We start from the raw sequence: 19483 nt of genomic DNA on the forward strand, positions 1-19483 counted from the left end.
TAACATTTCACACACAGAGATATTATGAAGTAGGAACGCATCTTCGCAGAACATGATCCACTGGCACAAAAGATTAGAAGAAGGATAAGTAGTTGTCCTGACAGAAATTCATATGAGTTAGTATGCAACAAATGAATAGTAAACTTCACTCTGCTACAACATCCTTGCATTTCACATTGCAGTTATGAAAATGTTATATTATGTCTGTTTAAATATTGGTATATATATTGATATTACGATTGTTGTAAAACCCATCGAATGAGGAAACTATTATCTTTTCATTACCCAGATTGTAATTTAATCTAACAGTATGGCTGATGAAGAAAATAAAGAAATTCCCGCTGCAGAGGAAGCCCCACCTGCACCCGCAGAGGAATCTGCTGAAAATGTTGAGCCTGCTGCTACAGATGAACCTGCAGCAGTCACTGAAGAAGCAGACACTCCACCAGCAGAAGGAGGGGAGGTAGAAGTCAAAGAAGAAAGGGAAATACCACAAGAACAGGAGGGCGAGAAAGTTGATACTCCAGAGGAAGGGGAGGAAAATCCAGCAGAAGTTGCTGAAGCCGCTGCTGAACAGGCTCCTGAAGGTACAGAGGAGGCTGCAGGGGATGCTGCACCTCAGGAGGAACACAAACAAGAAGGGGTAGAAGGTGAAGTAGAAAAGCCAGAAACTGAAGTACCACCTGAAGGTGAAGAACCAGTAACAGAAACAAAACCTGAAGAGGAAACAGAAAAAACGGAAACACCCTTGCCTCAAAACGAGGATTTCGATGCTGGGGAAAAAGACGAAGCGACGCTTGATGTTACCGGTGAAGTTTTATCAAGAGAAGGAAGCCCACAACCCCCTTTGGAAGGACCTGAAGAAATTAGGCCAGACTCTCCGAAACGAGAGTCCGAGGAGCGAGGCGTCATCTTTGAAGAAGAAGAAGAGGAGGAAGAAATCCCGAGATTTAACAGAGAAGAACTGATCGAAAGATACAATAAAGCTTTACAAGAACGAGAAATGTTGAATCAGAAAAATCACGCTCTACAAAACAAACTAGCGGAATATTTTAAACGTAAAAAGACAGAAGACAACCGACAAGAAGTTGATCGCAATGTTACAGACCAAGAACAAAGATACATGAAATACATCAGTAATTTAGAAGAGCTAAGAAACCAAGAGACAGCAGAAAGAGAGTCGTACGATGAACAAATAGAGGAAATGAAAGAACGTAAAGCTGTGAAACAGAAACTAGTCGAACAAGAATGGAATGAATACTCAAATTTCAAACGTTCTGTTGCTCTCGCTTCTGTAAACAGCCGAAGCGGTCGACCTTTGACCCAGAAAGAATTTGAAATTTACGAGATTAATGAGGTCAAAAAAGAAGCCGAAGTTTCTCAAGTTCGACTTGAGAATATAAAGTTGCGGAATCGATTACGAAAACGAGAATTGCAGTTGAAGCAAAAAGAAGAACTAGCTGAAGGATTACATCTCATCGATTTTGAGCAGCTGAAAATCGAGAACCAAACTTACAATGAAAAAATTGAAGAGCGTAATGAGGAGCTTATGAAACTCAGAAAGAAGATAACAAGTACGGTACAAGTTTTGACACATTTGAAAGAAAAACTACAATTTGTACAAGGAGAAAACCAGGTATCCAAACAAGAGCTAGCACATATTGAAGCAGAAGTTGCGGGGAAGCGTGACATACTCTCTCGTACAAAACAAGCGAGGGATGCATTACGTCATGATAATTCAAAATTACAACAAAAATGTGGTCTGCTTGGAAATCGACTTCTTCTCCGAGACTATGAAGAAGGCACAGACGAAATTGCCGATCTAAGTCACCGCCTTGATCAACTAAAGAGAACTCATGCAGAACTAACGCTTAGTATTAGCGGTGTTAAAAAGAAGATCGAACAAGCGAGAGCACAGTCGCAAAATTAACTTTCGTTTTGATTTTTTGTCTCCCCGTTTCTCAATTTTACCGTTTTTTATCACTTTTTCCCGGCACAGTCCCGAAATTAACCCTTCATTTTCGATTCATAGTTGTCCCTCTTTCCTTGTTTCCAATAAATCATTTAATCTGGCTCAATTCAAGTGCTTTCAACTGATGTATTTTTCAATAAACTAAGAAATTAAACTGTCTATTGTAGTGTCTTCCTTTTTCCGCAACTTAGTCACATAGAAAAACTTTTTTTTGTTTTATCGTTGTCCCCCTTTCCTCCCAAAGGCAGCCCATCTTTTTAAAATTTTCTGTTTTTCTAGAAATTAGGTGTTTTCAATTGATCCATTTTTCAGCGAATTGAGGGATTAAATTTTCTATTCATTTACTAAAACAGTTTTTAAATTTGCAGAATTTGAAACAATTAATTTTATGTACTTTAATCAATTGCTCCGAATACGATTTATTGGTTCAATTTGGAAAATGTAAAAATTTTTTTATTTTAATTCGAAACGTATTTGCTAATACTATCCCGATAAGCAGCATTTAAATAATCTGTAGGAAATTTCAGAACTAATTATATCGATGTGAATTATTCACTTCCACCTCTGCTTTACCATTTCAGACTACAACGTTTAATATGCTACTGAATTTTATGTTGAAAATATATATTTGATGAATTATAACATTGATTTTTGTATTTTATTGCTGCAAATGTGTTCTTATCTCCTGTTACATTAGGGTAGAGAAGGGCGGTAGGGTGCTTCAATTTGAATTTCACAAGGACCCTGACTATTGATAGACAACTATTGATAGATATGGATTTATTGAGAGAATCTGAGTTTAATTTGTTAGTTTCTTTTTTATCTACATGGGTCAAGTTTGCCAACCAAGATGGCGGACAACGGAACATAGTAGATGTACCAAGTTAAGGTTAGACCAGGGGTTCCCAAACCAGGGATCGCGACCCCAACATGGGTCGGAGTGATAAGTAGGTAGGGTCGCAAACAGGTCATGGTGTCGCTGAAGTATGGTAAAGGATGGATGTACAAAACATCTAATATTTGACAAACCATGTTAAATTTAGCAGTTTGTACCATGGCTTACTGTAAAACAGGCCCATAGGCATCGCTCTATGCTTATGCTATAGAAAATGTAGGTGCTGATTGTGACATCACCGTTTGGTTTTAACTTAGTTTACTTAATACCACCACATGACCAAACTCAGAAGTCCAGTGAAACTTGAACTGGGGTCGCACTGGACACTTGAAAAAAGCTTGGGAATCCATGGGTTGGTTAGACCATAATTCTATTCCAGGTTCCCATATTTTAGTTCTATTACGAGTTTGGGACTAGCCAAGTCACTCCTGTAGTATTTGTACCCAAAATTACGATCCAACCCTTACGTTTCGGTGTCTGTAATCTTGGTACGCATACTTCAGGAGTACCTAAATCAATACATAGGTTTCTTCTATGGATAGGAAGGGCTGGAAAAAGGTCTACCCCAAGCTCTTAGCAATGTCAATGCAATATGGTCAATTGAGTCATTCTTTTGAGCCAGCAAACAAGTAAATTTTAGAACGAGCAATCAATATATCAGTATATTTAGAGAATTTTTGACTACCTAAATATTATCATCTGGACATCCTGTACTTCTTGTATTAGTGAACCCTTTACTGGTCACCACAACAGCTAGGTTATGTACAGGAAATAGATATCAATAAAAAGCAGGAGACAGGTTTGCAAATATATCAGCCATATCCATATGAAGAATATTGATCCAAAGAAGGAAATAATCTGATCTACGAGGAAAAGGGCGAGATATTTTAACCACTTATTGAGTATTCAATTGAAGCCCTTTGTTGCCTTGTTTGAACAGCCCTTCTGAAGACCCCTCTTCAAACAAGACCTTTTTTGTCTGAGTATTTGACGAACTATGATCGAATATTGATCCATGATTGTCAATGACTTTCAAAATTAAAGCAGTACCGTGTATACATCAAACTAATTCAACAAATATATGAGTCATACCACACTAGAATAATAAAACAAAACCGTGTGAAAGAGTTTTCCTAAACTTGCTTTTTATATTTATGGAGCCTACTATCAATTTTTGATATCCTTCCAATTATGATTTTTTTAAAAACAATACTTGGGATGATATTTTGGGGATGCAAGTGATTTAGACAAATTTATCAGATATTTTGATTTTTGAACTTCCTCAGTGGAATTTGCTATCTGCCAAATTTCTGAAATGAAAACGTAATAGAATTTGGGTATGCTTGATATTTATATGTAGCAGTGGTTCCCAAATCATTTTTCAATTGACCCAAATTCACAAAATTAAATCTCGTGACCCAATTATATCCTCATATACTGAATGGTATGTAGTGCTTTTATGGCCACAGAACTGAATGGCTTCTACAAAATAGTCATTTCTACATAATATGTATTGCAACAGAAAATTAATTGCTAGTAGTTAGTACGGTAAGTTGTGCTTGTTAGCCATTAGCAGGTCTTTGAAATCGTGACGTGGGTTCGCTCAAGTCAAATAGATGCTGGTTTTATGCTGTGATTTCTCCTGCTTACAAAAATAACATTTGTGCAATACTACAATACCAAATATAGAATAAACGAAAACAACCCAAGAATATTTTCAGACGACCCATAGGATGAGAAACACTGATATACAGGGTTAAATGCATAAATTAAACAGACAGCTTTTCCGATGTAGACTACAGCAACAACAACAAATTATGAATAATATTGGGCTACATTTCACCTCATTCAGGATGGTGAATTTGTGTAATCTTTCGCAAACTGGCTGTGCCTAGCCTAATATTGGCTGCTCATTCCGAGAAAAAGTAGGATAAAAATATTCATTTTTCTGTTGATGGTGAGGATAGTGGAGTTCGATAACTTTACCATATTGTGATCTACCGGTTTATCCAGTTGCGAAATCCAGGGAATTAAAGCAAACCCTTCTTGGAATTAACTCTTGGAATTAATGAGCAAACCCTGTTCTTGTGTTCGTTGTGCAGCAAATTGTTAATCTGCATTGTAGCTGACAACTAGGGGTGGAGTCTAAAACTTTATCATATGGGGATCCACATCCAGTGATGGACTCAGGGAATTGAAGCGAACTTGTTCTTAAAATGTTAGACGAGCACAGAAAATTGCTAACCTGCAATGTAGCTGATGACTAGCGATATATTTGGCCATTCACATATGTCGGATTTATGTAAAGCATGTATTTTACGGGTTTGACGGAAAAAAGAGACCAACACATTCCTAAAATTTTAATTTCCATCACTGTTTAAGACACAGGTTTTGGTCCATTCTGAATACAGGAATATTCGTCAAACTGAAAATTGTCATTAATATGTCTTTCCTATAAATCTAGCTAAAAACTTCAACAGCGTGCACCTGAAACAACCAAGCCCATTAAATAAAAAATCAATTATGTCTACCAAATTATACTTTTAAAGAATATTTATAACACAATTCAAAAAGGATAAACTAAACTACAAGACTGTACAAATAAAAAGTGAATGAATAATACAGAAATATATGAACTGTTAGTGCTTGCCAAATTATTCAACATTTTAAAAAACATGAAACGATTTCTCCCAATACACACCAGCTTGATGTAAGATATTTGAGATATTTTCACATATTGTTGAAGTCTTGATCGGAGGGAGGAGCATGGATATTTACAAATTATTCAAAACATTTTATAAAACATAAAACTATATCTCCCAATACACACTACCTTGTTATTTCTTGATGTAAGATATTTTTACATATTGTTGGATATCAGAGAGTCTTGAGATTGGGGACAAAGGCCTGAATAGGTATCGTTTAAAAAAAGAAGTTTGAGATTTGGTATGAAGTAAACTTTAATATTTGCCTATTATATTTCATCTATATTGCCTATCAGACTTTTACTATAATTTAAAATAAATTATAGTTTATGGTATACTGATGGAACTTCAATTGCTCTAAAACTATAAATTTAACAGAAATTTCGGACTATATGATAACTATTTGCTTGATTTTGAAAAGTATTTTTGTGAGCGTGGTGGTCAAAACCTTTGGCACTGCATCACAAGTGAAAATATTGATTTCAAATTCCATGTCATAATAAACTGGGTAGGCCGAACTGCCGAACCAGGCTCTTGAACTGACAGTGGGTCATGGGAGCTCCTGTGCAGAGCATTGTTTAAAGCAAAGGTGCATAAATATAACGTATAAAAATTATTTTAAGCCTTGGTAGCAATATTTACAGCAATGTGAGAGATATTTTACCAGACTTAATATTGGGGGGGGGAGGGGGGGTAGATATTACAGATTTCTGATTTGGAATACCGTAGGCTAATTCATGCTTAATTTACAAAAATAGCAAATTTTAATCGAAGAATCTATCATCCAAAATACATTCCTAAACTATTTTTGAAAACAAAAATATTCAGTTTATTCTAAACTAATAATAAAAATTACTCTATTCTGTTTTGAGATAAACAAGAGCCCACAACAATAAACAAGCAAGTTCAGAAAAAATACATATGAAATCTATTCATTTCAGTGTATGTGATCCCTACCCTAAATGTGTAATGTTAATGGTGAGAGTAAAAACAACACTGGAACAAACAATAGAGATAGTAACAAAAAAAAGTGCAAAATATGTTAAATTTAAAATTTAAACAGAATTATCATTCAAAGTATACACACCATTGTTCAACAATTAAAAATCTTGGAATTGATTTTCCAATTAAGGGGGCGATGACCTCATTGGACTTAACTGTGTTGGAATCCCAAGTGACGCAGCTTACACATGTCCCCTCTTCAATTCTCATGCCCTTCACCACCCAGCAGTAATGCTGTAATTTAATTAAGAGCCTTGCTGCCCTTTATCACAAACACATTTTTGTTATATTTCATATGCCTTGCAGCAAAGAGAACAGAAAGGCCAGACAGAGTTACATAAAATAGTACACGATAAACTATCCAATTCAACCGAAACAACACTACAGCATGTTTCAATGCGAGTCCAACAGAGAATGCAGTAAAAACATTTATAATATTAGATTAAGGATCTGATTCAACTCGACACATTATTGTGGAGTTGCAAGTCGTTATCGAATGCTAGAGCCACCAATTGATCAAGGTCTTTCTAAGGCAAGTTTTCAAGAAAGTTCCACCAGCATATAAGTGTGAGGAAGCAAATTATTTTGTTATCCCGGGTCAAATTTTGATTCAAAGTCAGACACGATTTCTCTTTGAATCCACTTTGTACAAATGTATTTTGAATGGCGAAGACACACCATATTATGTCACAGACTCAACACTGTGGAGTTCCGAGTCAGCTTTTTTGCCGCAAACGAATGGTGAAGCCACTGAATCCGCTCTTTTAATAATAATGTATTTTGAATGGTGAAGACACACCATATTATGCCACAGTGATATGAATTCATTATTAACAAAAAACTACTTTTCTAATATACCATTATATTAGTAAATCTAATGCTTCCCTGCTGTGGGCTTTTTTCCTCGTGAAGCATTTCCAGCCGTTTTAGATTGCTCCGATTTTCCTTTCAATCTGTTGAGCGACGGTACTCGTCTTGGATTTTCTTGACAAGCGTCTCTTCCTGACCCCATAAGATGTGATTTCCAACTTTCCTCTCCTAGTTGGATGTTCTTGTGACACATCGGACACCTTGAGTGCTTATCTGCTTTGTTGATCAAGCATTTTTTATCGGCGACATGTTTTTGAAGGTCAGGAAGGTTGATCGCTTCCGAACACCTGTTACATTTTCCAAACGAGCCTTTTTTATCGCATTCGGAAATCAAATGATCGGTGTACGTTGATATTTCAACGACTTGTTTGCAATGCTCGCAACGTTTTAACATCGGACAGTTTTTCCAGTAATGGAGATCAAGGCCTTCATCATTGAAACTTTCGTCATGTTCTCCGCAAAATATACACAAGCGATCTAAATAAGCTGATGTATCGTCACCATCTTGACTTTCGCTCGGTGCGGCTTGATTTTCTGCCTGTGGCTGTTGCTTTTTCCCAGTATCTTTCTGAGGTTGTATTTTTGCATTAACGTTTCTAAGTTGTTCAATTTGTGATTGAAGTTCTTGTATTTCAGCCTGTTTTTTCTTTTCGTTCGCTTTCGTTTCACGTTCTCGTTGAGCTTTTAATTCAGCTTTTGTGGGTTTACCATCAATTCTATCCATTTCGTCAAAGATATTTCGATACATGATATTTTTCCTGGTGGAAGGCTCGTCCGGTGGTAGCTTACTCTTTACAACTGCGCCAGCGAGACGATACACTTGATAAATAACTTGGCATGTTGCATCTCGAACAGCGCCCGAATTGTGTTCCAAAGCTGGCATACAGAAATCCATTACAACCTCAGCTGTAAATGCCTGTGCCTCTAACCCTAAAGATTTAATCATCCTGCTCACAATTTCAACTCGACTCTGCGCTAAACGTGTTGCAGTGTCGTGTCCGAAAGGTTGCACAACAGTATGCGGCAGAATGTGAGTGGCGCGGACATTCGGAAATACAGACATCTTGTCGATAAAGTCGAGTGCAGTGCCACGTGCTCTTGCTACAGATTCTCCAGTTTTTTGAATGAGTTTCGGCAAAGTCTGATTGATCGTATACGATAGGTCGTTCTTCCCAAGATGGTGCTGGGGAATAAAGTATGTCAGAAGAAGTTCCAGTACTTGTAAAGAAGCTGTGAACACGGAATGAACCTTGTCTCGTATTAGACGCTTTAAGATGAAGACCGTAGCTCGAAGATATGCTTTAAGTTGATCTTTACTGGTATCAGGTGGTAGTTCTTTCAGCTTTTTATACATCGCCAAAAGAGCATCTTCACGAAAGGAAAACGTTTTTGAATACGCTCCTGAAATCAAAGGCAAACCAAAAACATCAATAGCTGATGACGCTTCTCGAATGCTTTTTTCTGACATAGGTTCTGGTTCTCCGCTTGGAACGTTTCTTTCCGCCCCTGGAGGTAAAGTGTCGGTGTCCAATGGTGGTTCTTCAGCTGGAGGGGCATTTTTCTTGTTCAACGCAGGAATAATTTTATCATCATATGATGCACGGACATCAGTTCTCGGGGAAGCAATACTTTGAAAACTATCATCATGTAATTCTTGTGTGTGTTCCAATTCATGATGAGGATGTTGGGATGCTTGTGGACTGAGAATGCCATCCTCCGTTTGTCTTGGAGATACAACGCTCAATGCTTCAGCAACAGGAGATAGCGCTGTATTTGGCACAGTGTCAGGTTGTGCGTAAGGCTGGCGATCTTCTGCAGCGTAATGTTGATGCCGTGGAGGCTCTTCACGCTGGTAAGAATCTCTAGGAAGAGGGTTTTCCATTTCAAAGTAATGTGGGATCCCAGCTTCTTCAACAAGGCCGTAATTACGTAATTGTTGATAAACTTTTAAACGATATTCTTCCATTTGTGCTTTCTTGCTTTTTGCAAGATCATAATCTTCGTCTTCCACGGCCTTTCTTTTATCTAGTTCGTACCTCGCAAGTTTTTCACCAACTTTTCGTAAATCTGCAATCGCTTGTTTCATCTTTTTAGCAGCGTCAAAATTTTCTAGTCTGACACACTCATTTTTTTGCGTATCCAAACGCCGGATAATTCTTGCAACTTCTGGGTCCTGATAAAGGTCAAAGGCCAAATCATCCATCGGAGATATATAATCAGGATTTTTATGTGGACTGTCGTTTAAGAAATTCCCGCTATTTCGCAGCTCATTTTGATCAGATTGTAAATCGCCGATAATATTGAAAGCCATGATGCTGACCTGATTATACAAGTTAAATTTGTTTAAATGGTTTTTATGCAAAACGAGCTTCAGCATTGTGCCTTCTGTATCAACATGAACCGACTTCAATTCCCTCGATTTGTAACCAGTTTTCTCATTACTGGATAAATATATATAACCAAGTCGTTTAAAATTCCTGGAACCATCGACACCCCCGATATAAAACTCAACTTTTGTTGGAATAAGGTACTGGTGAGCTAGAAGTTGTAGTTTTTTCAGCCTTGCTGGTTCTTTCAGTTGAACAATCAACTCTTGTGGATAAACGCAGAAGCGTGGGGTTTGCCATCCTGCTACAGTCGGACTATGCTCTTCCAAATTTCTGGCAGAATAGCCTTCAGATTCCCCAGTGCTTCCAACGATGCTGTAGCCAAGTTTACGTGGCATTATTAAGATTATAACATCAGTATAATGAATTTATATTCTGTAAAATAAATTTGAGAATTCGAAAAATGAGTTATTCTGTAAATATGAGAATAATGTCCAGAGCATACTCGGATATTGAGATTGGCAAATAGAACTTACCGTATGAAGTATGCTGCATTCCAATGACTAATATTAGTACAGCGCAGTTCTCCGATTCCAAGAATAGCCCCCACAATAAAAGACATCAATTATAAAAGGGATTGCAAACCCCTCCTTCACAAGACAGTCTGGATATCCAGATTGACGCGTCTGCCGTCATGCCAGAAGCCCTTCTTTTAGGACAAATTGAGTGTTTGTTTTTTTGAACTAAATGTCAGGACATCTTGAAATCAGAAAACTGTGCTCTACTGAATATAAACTTAAAGGTGCCAGTAGAGTACAACCTCGAGGCTAACAAGATAAATAGGTTACGGTACGGTACCGAACCATTGGCTGAATAGAATATTTTGTTATTTATTGTGACTGTAAGCCCAAATTTTGGGGAATTCAGGAATTAGGCTACCGGTACCGGTATACCGTAATAAATGAAGTGATTGACCTGGCTTGTATCATGTCTGCACGGGGCTGCTCATCAGCACAGCTACACACAAAGAATCTATTTAAAAAAATCATAAATTAGGTACGAAACACGAGGAATGGAGTCAGAAACAAACAAAAGATACCGTACCGGTACCGCGAATGTCCTGAATGACTGATATTCCAGGCAGTTGTACACAATCCGGAAACGCCATATTCTGGCTTCAGTATTCGTACTGGTAATCTAATTCACCCCTACAGACACATACCCTGCCTCGAGAATGAAAAATTAGATCGAATTACCGGCTTCCGATAAACAATAAACTGTCTTACCAATGTTTACAAACACCGTTTCCAGGTTCTGACGCGAACACCAGCTACCGGTACCGCTTCAATTAATCACATATTTGTTGTTGCTAGAAACCTTGTTTCCGCAGCTAGTGATAGAGAGTTTTGCACTGCCCGGTAGAAGACGCTAAAGAGTGTTGTTTAAATTTGTTTTTTATGTTGCCAGATTTTCTATATATTACATGTTTTTATTGTTTTAAATCACATGGAGCATACATGTTTTATTATGAAAAAATTCAAAACCCATATTTATTCGTTAAAAATCACAAAAAAACATAGTATAAACATTAATTTAGTATTCTTTTTCGTCGTGATAACTGGCCATGACGACTTTACCCCCAGTATCGTTACCACCCAGTCATTCGCCGGTGATTTGAATCTTCATTTTTTATGTATATTTATTTGTATTGTTATCTGGTTTAAACAAAATAAAAATTATCTCCCTCTCTGCGCAACTTAATTTTGTCTATACTGTGACAGAACATGCTGCTGACCTCTCGTGATTCTGGCAACATTAAACTCAAGGATACAATAAGATGTGATGGGAACTTGACTACGGTATTTAGGATAGAATTTACATATTTATCCCTGGGGTGAGGAAAGCCGATAAGACGGCTTAACTATATAGCGAACCGCGACCTCTCGTCCGGTTACCAGTCCATGGCGAGTATTGGGTTAGTTAGCAGTTAATTGTTTTCGGAAGCATGAGCTTGATGGTGGGGAAGCTGTAACCGACCAGCGGCAATTTTCCCGCACATAACTATCCCCACATGGGAGATGAACCTGCGAACCCACGCAGGGTTAATCAGGGACGCGGTGTTCAGCGTATTCCTAACGCTTAGCACGTTGTGACTCTGACCCTGATGAATCTTCCGTATTAATCTCAAAGGATCCTGTGAAAAAAACATCCTCCATTCCTTTATCCTTGCTCCCACCCTTCATAACCAATAAATTAGAATACCTACCTCAGTATTAATCCCCTAATCTAATTATATTATACTTAAACTGTTACCAGTAGTATTTAATAATTGATGTAATCTGGACTACAATTTGGCAATAGTTAGGCATGTCTTTGGTGAATGAAAAGGTTTAGCCGACCTCTTCATGCACTCAACTTTGGCTGGGCAATTTGGCATTTGACTCCAATTATCATCAGCTTGGCGAAATCATTTTTTTGTTTTTATATTAAATACTGTTCACTCTTGTTTGGGAATTTTTATAAAATTATTAAAATGATGTGGCAAACAATTCATATTATTTTTTTTTTAATTTCATCTTTTATTCTAATTTCTTTTTTATGTGTTTATTTATTTATTTTTTGTTTACATATAATTTATCTAAAGCTTCTCTCTTTTTTTTTAAATTTTATTAATGCCCTATGGTTGTGTGTGTGTGTGTGCGCGATTGTGAATGATTTGATTCAATAGTTTTAGGTGAGTGAACACGTACCACTTCTTTTTGGCAATACCTTCCATCTTATATTCTGTACGTTTTAAACCTTATCCAAGGTTTTGTTTACTCTCCTGATTTTATAATCAGTTTTTATTTATTTGTTTTCACCAACCATTTTATCGCCTTTTTGCTGATTATGGAGCCGAAATAAACTTATCTTGTGCCACACCGCCGAGTAGTTGCTACTAATTTTTTGAGACAAGAATGTCGCATGAAAACGGTTATCTGTAAGTCATGTAGAGCAGCGGTTTCTAAACTTTTTGTTTATGCGGCGCTAAATTATTAGGAAAAACTCTCGGTCCCCTTCAACGAGAAAAATTTGCTGCCGTTCAAATGAAACCTAATATTGTAATCGTTAATGTGTACTTTATGCATTTTAATTTGTAAACATGTAGGTCCTAAAGAATAAAAGCGATGTCAACTCTTCTTTTTCATCTCTGCCTGATTTTCTTTTAAAATATCGTAAAAACATGACGTTCGCTGAACTTGGTTCAGCAGATAAATAGACTGCAGCTCACTAAATGAACTGAAATAGAAGCAAGTAGTGTCTACCTACATCGTTACGTAACTCTAAAAGCAGACACGATGTGACAGAAAATAAATCTCATGGAAAGGTGAAATGAATTTATTGATTCTTATGAACGGCATTTAGGATATAAAACAATTTATAATAAATACAATATGTAAAATATTCAATAATATTTTAGCTATGTTTTACACAGTTTCTGTTAATTTTCGAGGCGCACTTGACAAATCCCCGCGGTGAACTAGTAGGATATTGCTTTGCGTATGAAGAAACAGTCATTCAAGAGTAGGAGTTTGCCTTTTTTAACCGCAGTAAATTTCTAGGAGTCTGAACTCTCTGGCGTCGAAATTACAGACTTTCAAGAACAATAAAAGAGGTCAGAATTTTCATAGAAACTCCAAAATCAAGTTTACCAAACGTTTTCAACATTTATTTAAAGAATGCTTGCATACGCATAAGTTTTCGTTTTAAAAATATTCGTAATTTTTTTACATCCCTGAGTTTGGGTTGATGGTAAGGTGAATCTCCCCAATATACAGCCTAATTCGAACACATACTATTCATATATATTTGTCTATTTACCCTGGTACAATACAAAAATAATGCTTCGATAATAATCATATATTGCAAAATATATATTATAAATAAAATTACACAATTCAAAAAAATATTGAAGTAGACAGATATTTAATTTAATTATAAAAACTGATAAATAGCATTTTCATAGTATATATATATAGGTTTACAAGCGCGCGACCCATCTAGTGGCGTATTTTTACGGGAATACTCGTTAAAAGCAAGGTTACGCGCTGTTACTCAGAAAGATAGGAGATTGATATTTGATCGAAGGTACGGCGACCACTAAAGTGCCAAGAGTTACTGAGATTATGAGTCATAACAGCACGGGTCGGCAACCTTTAGCCATTTGGCATTCATTATGTCAAAATCAAACCCACCTGGAGTCGCAACATTTACTCTAATGTCGGTGGCTATTAAAACTCTCGGGAAACCACATATGATGCAATATTCTGGGTTTTACTAAGAAGAGGCCAAATAAATTACTAATGATGTAATAGTTCAGTCTATGACGAAATGAACTTTGAGAATGAAAAGTTATTCTGACAAATTTGAATCATCTCATTGCTTCGAACAAAAAATTGCAGTAACCACTTTGATTCCCGGGAACCAGTGCTCCGAGAACAAAGGGCCGCATGCGGCTCCGGGGCCGTAGGTTGCCGATCGCTGCATTATAGTGTACAATTACATGTTAGTAAATAAGTATTCACGCAAAAGGATTTAATATCAATACGACTAAAAACAGCTATGGGTGGTGAATTCCACACAACTGATGTTTTTGGAATAAAGCTTGTCTGGTAGGTACACTGACAGTGAGCGGCGAGTGCTAACAGCTAGCCGAATGTGGCGACTGAAAACATTTTCGGATGGACAAGTCCAGAAAGTTCAGAAGAACACAGTCCGTTATAATATTGAGATATAAGTACAGCGTCGCATCAATCCTTCGGAACGTTTACAATTGGAAGATAATCATATTCACGTGGACATTATGTCACGTATCCCAAATGGTGTTCTGATTTAAATTCTGTATTATACCATAGTTCTCATAGTATGACCCCAGTTTTTCAAAGTTATATTCGGGTATAGCTTCATAATGGTGTTGAGATATCCAGACTACAATGGTACATAATGTGGACTGTCATTCTGCTTTTTTAGCAATATATATTTTAACCTGATATCGACCTTTCGAATTGCTCAGCCTCGTACGAGCCAAATGATTGATTTTAAATACGGAAGTATGAACTGAAATTAGTAGTACAGCATATCCTTTATGATATTTTAGGTTCAGGAAGATCTCTTCCTTCAATTGAGCCAATCCATTTATATGATAAGGCATGCTTGTATAGCTTTGACAGCAAAGTAATTCTGAGGAGAGCTTTTTCAAGCTATCGTCGGATAACAGTGGCTTCTTGTATCTGGCCTTGTTCGAAACGAAATGCGCGAGTAAGCCTCGTATTACGTCATACGCTCCAAAAATTTTGAGATAGCTGCGCTATTGATTACTTGTACTTTTTCTCGCAATCCCTCACCTTGTATTTCCTATTATTTTTTTTTGTAAGTAGTTTTGTCCAAATTTTGATTGCCCTATAAGCAATAATTTCGGGTATCCAACTTGCTATCCAAGCATGAAATGCATGGATGTAGTATCCGTTCGACAACCTGGATTTTCCTACAGTTTTTAGAGAATGGCTTGCAAAATTTTCGGCATTCTCTACAATCTTCAAGTTATATCCTATCATTGGTTGTATACTTTGAACAATAATTTCATTCTTTTCGCACTCATAGCTCAAAGCTTGAGAAAAATGGTCGCCAAATCTCATTGATGTGGAATATAAGGCGCAAAAGGGTAAGACAAATTGTGAGGCAGCTGGTGAAATGTTTATAACAAGACCGGTTCCTCTCTTTATCATATTTGGTAACACCAGTTGATTGACATTCAACGGAAAAAAACAGTTGCAAGATATAAAATCCAAACTTCTTTTCGGCCGTTTTTTCCGATCTTTGGTATTTCCAAAGCCGTCGATTGACCGTTCGAATTCTTGCTCTAATCCGACATTGTTGACCACAATACCAATTTCTAAATCTCGAATGGAATTTCTGATTGCGTCATAGGCTGATGACGTCATCGTTTCTCCGTCCATTACTTCACCTGTTTTTGTAAAGTCGACGACAACATATCGCGCTTCGACACGGCATCCGCTTTCTATTTCCTTCGCAAGCTTTTGTAGCTTGTCTCGATGTTGACCAACCAACACTATACTCATTCCCATATGAGCCAACTCCTTTGCAAAAGCTTTGCCGAGGCAATCCGTAGCATTTGTTACAAGAGCCCATCTTCCGAACCTGCGATAGTCCACCGCTGCACTAGTAAAATATATCACAAAATGCGTGTACAGATTAAAAACCGTTCTCGCGCTGACATAAATCAAGGCTAAAACCCCTGCGAAATATAACGCACTACTGGTTTCCACCAAAATATTTATGACCGAACAGAGACCCATTATTACATCAAAATGGCTGCAGTATACACTGAAGAAGACACGTGATAATGATTAACATATTTGTTTCGTGTTGCGTAACTTCAAGGACTTTGATCGGTAGTGGTTTGTGCTGACAAATATGGCGTATTCTGATTCACGCTTGCTTTGAGATAAAATAATCAATAATTAAAATATGCTGGTGCGCTGCGAAATAGTAAAATTGATTGCAATTTTCGAGTACATGTAAGTAAATGCATTCATTATTGCCAACTTTTTCCGATTCTGTAAGGATTTTTTAGGCAAGGCCATACTGTATTTGGACTTGCTTTATTAATTGCTTCAATAGACCGTATAAACATCATTCAGAATTTAAATCAGGCCGGGATTAAACCTAAGCTGAAAATTTGTTCAAAATATAAGATCAAACAAATTTCAAGCAGCGTGCGAAGACTGATCATTTGAATATTTTCTGCGCCGTTAAACCATTTGCACTCAGCATCAACCTTTTTACGTAATACGTATTGCTGCAATTTGTCTAATTATAATCAATTAATAGGCTCATTAAACGAGTGTTTGTGAACTACTATACTTGTTAGGTTATAATATAATTTAGTGTCTCAAAACAAATTCTGTTACGTAACGTAAAGAATATAATCGTCAATCGACAGTTGTTTTGTTAATATAATTCAGTGAAGCGTCGCGGGCCGAATCTGGCCCGCGGACCTTAGTTTGCCGACCCCTGGTTTAGCCGTTAGAGCATTAGATTGGATGATCTTGATATAGCTGGTTATTATCTGGGGTTGATATACCATGGCAGCCACCTGACCTAGGGTGTAATAAAATGAGTATGCAATGCCGAACCGAATAGATTACGGTTCTTTAAAAAGTAAGAGCTCCTTGCACATCGTTAGATATCATGATTTACTCATGAAGGGCCTTGTTCGGATCGAATAAATATTGGCGTGAATAAGCGTCTCGTACATTTATTTATATATCTCAAAAATAAATCCAAACTATAGTCGATTACACTTGCACATTCTGCCCCAGACTATACTGGCGCAAAAGTGGCAGCTTGACGTAGCAAAAAACAACATTTGTGATCGATCGAAAGAAGGCTTGCGTGGAAATTTTCACGAATTCGATATGAACTTGGCCGAGAAGTTACTGATATGTAAAAAAAGTTTTTTGGGAGGAATCTTTCCGATTGGGCAAACAACTCGATTGATTACACCCGGGATGGGGTTTGGGTATTTCTACAAGACGTATCCATGCTTTGACTACAAACAAGGCCCAAGAATCCAATGGTGCGTGAGTTTGAATCTGTTAAACTGTTGAATCTGGAAAGAGTTATTTTGGTTTGATGTACAGCCAAGCCAATCGATGGAAACCTGGCTGATGCGTCTGATGAAATTTCGAGCCCGAAGTCTTTGCCTCGATTAAATGAATTGAGGTATATTCCCAGTCGGAAGGTCATTTCAAACTTCGTATATCCCTCCTACGCGGATATTTAACCAGAGTCCTATTCAAGACGAAAAAGTTTCAGACAGATAATAAAAATACTGAATTCGAAATCGCTAGATGTTAGCAATCAACAGGTTTTCACTATTCATTACAATTTCAGAGTGACAAATTTATTATATAATTTATGTTTTAGAGTTACTGTTCTACGCTGTGAAAAAACTGTCGTCCTGCTTTGTTGTAAAATTTATCTTAAACTGGACCAAAATTGTTAATTAAATACAAACCGGTTTCACTAGTAAACTGACAAGAAAGTATGTTTATGCGACACTAAAGCGAACTGTCGATATAGGATTTATTAGTTTTTAAAAGACGTATGTATATATAGGGTGTCCATGAAGTCCATTTACAATTTTGTTATGCAGTCAGTTCTCAATATATCTTGACCAGGTTTGTTGTTATTTATTGTATATATATTAGTATTTTTACTTCATTTAATACATCTGTGAGGGCCGAAACACTATATGGTATCGATAAAATCCCTTCGCGAATTTAAAAAAATTCAAGACTTTGTGGACACCCTATCTCTCAGACAAAATATAGACTAAAATATCGGTGCTTTTAGTATAAATAATATCCTCAGTTACAATCAGACATGTAACGATATCTGAACTAAATTTCTTTCGCGCCCTACTCAGCTAATGCTCTGTTTTTGTTGTTCAGGATGCCAAACAATATCCTGTCGATATTATAACAAGTTAGTTTAATTTTTCGTGAGATGATTTCGCTAACCTATAGGTTACACTTATCACGCCAGGAAATGAGACGAAACTTAACAAGCTGAAATAATATTTAAAATCACCATATGACCAATATCATTGCAAAGACTGAGCAAAACATAGCTCAACGTGGATTACATGTGGCCACGAACCGGAAAGATTATTTAAACCTAACCTCGGATGTGGTTGGCTGATGCTTTGAACCTCACTTATGTTAGCGTCGCATGGTAAAATTTTCGTGGCAACCAAAATTAGACATGAACGGTATATTAATAAATAGAAATATAAAACCGAGTTCATACGACGGAAATCAGGCAGATTGTTTTTTCATTTTATGGTATTTACCATTAATTTTGAAACTTTCTTCCCCAATCTATTGAATTGGATGTTAGAACCTTAGGTTTCCATGCTCGATAACCAGTTTTGGTTCATCGCGGCTTCCCTTCCCCAGTAATGTAAATATTATTTTTTCCTAATTTCTCTATGTTAAAATTTCGTGCCCACAAACTCTATTAGAAAGAAAGTAATAAAATTATAGGTGGGCTATGCCTAAATGGAAATATTCCGGTTCTCATAAAACGGATTTCATACGACATGAACGGACCGGGTCAATCCCGTACGAACATCGCCAAGTGAAGAGTTAGATTTAACTTCGTTAAAAGTAAAATTCTTGGCGTTGACTGATTTTCCGACCACTAGGAGACATAAGTCAATTCGAATATTAAATAAATACATGCAGATTTATTTCTTCGTCACTGTAGCGACAAAAGTATGAGTATATTTTGATCACCCTCAAAAAATGAACACACAAATGATTGGGAAAAACCAGTAAGAAAATTAAGACATGTAGAAATACATGCCAGTTTACACATCTTACACACACAAAAATGCGTATAAACAAAGATAAAAAACACGAAATTGTGTCTTCGGGCGTCCAACTCAATGCTTATCGTTCGGGATTTGTTTACATCAGCCAAATCTGAAGAAAACCTATAACTCGCTTGAGGTAAACAACTGCGAAGAAGGAATTTTTTATTGTGATAAAAATCCGACGTGTGGTGTAAGTTCCACCCAACGGGTACTCCCGAAGTATGTGAACCAAGATGGCGGACACCGGAACGTAGTATTTGTATCAGGTTA

The 19483-nt window shown here is 37.0% G+C and overlaps 3 protein-coding genes across 3 annotated transcripts; 1 reads left to right on the forward strand and 2 right to left on the reverse strand.

Moving 5' to 3' along the window:
• Positions 1–273: 273 nt before the first annotated feature.
• On the forward strand, positions 274–2420 carry LOC120335748 (cilia- and flagella-associated protein 184-like). The gene has a single exon (XM_039403367.2). It carries the CDS (start codon positions 311–313, stop codon positions 1928–1930), a length of 1620 nt encoding a protein of 539 aa, XP_039259301.2. The 5' UTR covers positions 274–310; the 3' UTR covers positions 1931–2420.
• A 2968-nt stretch (positions 2421–5388) lies between these two features.
• On the reverse strand, positions 5389–11073 carry LOC120335732 (centrosomal protein of 104 kDa-like). Its single transcript, XM_039403335.2, has 2 exons — positions 11058–11073; positions 5389–10206 (listed from the first exon to the last, which is right to left on the reverse strand). The coding sequence occupies exon 2, from the start codon at positions 10167–10169 to the stop codon at positions 7449–7451; it is 2721 nt and encodes a 906-aa protein (XP_039259269.2). The 5' UTR covers positions 10170–10206; positions 11058–11073; the 3' UTR covers positions 5389–7448.
• A 4052-nt stretch (positions 11074–15125) lies between these two features.
• Positions 15126–16127, reverse strand: LOC144431233 (very-long-chain 3-oxoacyl-CoA reductase-like). Its single transcript, XM_078119074.1, has one exon. The coding sequence runs from the start codon at positions 16125–16127 to the stop codon at positions 15126–15128; it is 1002 nt and encodes a 333-aa protein (XP_077975200.1).
• Positions 16128–19483: the final 3356 nt, after the last annotated feature.

Source organism: Styela clava, chromosome 2, assembly GCF_964204865.1.
Source record: "Styela clava chromosome 2, kaStyClav1.hap1.2, whole genome shotgun sequence".
NCBI classification, from domain to species: domain Eukaryota; kingdom Metazoa; phylum Chordata; class Ascidiacea; order Stolidobranchia; family Styelidae; genus Styela; species Styela clava.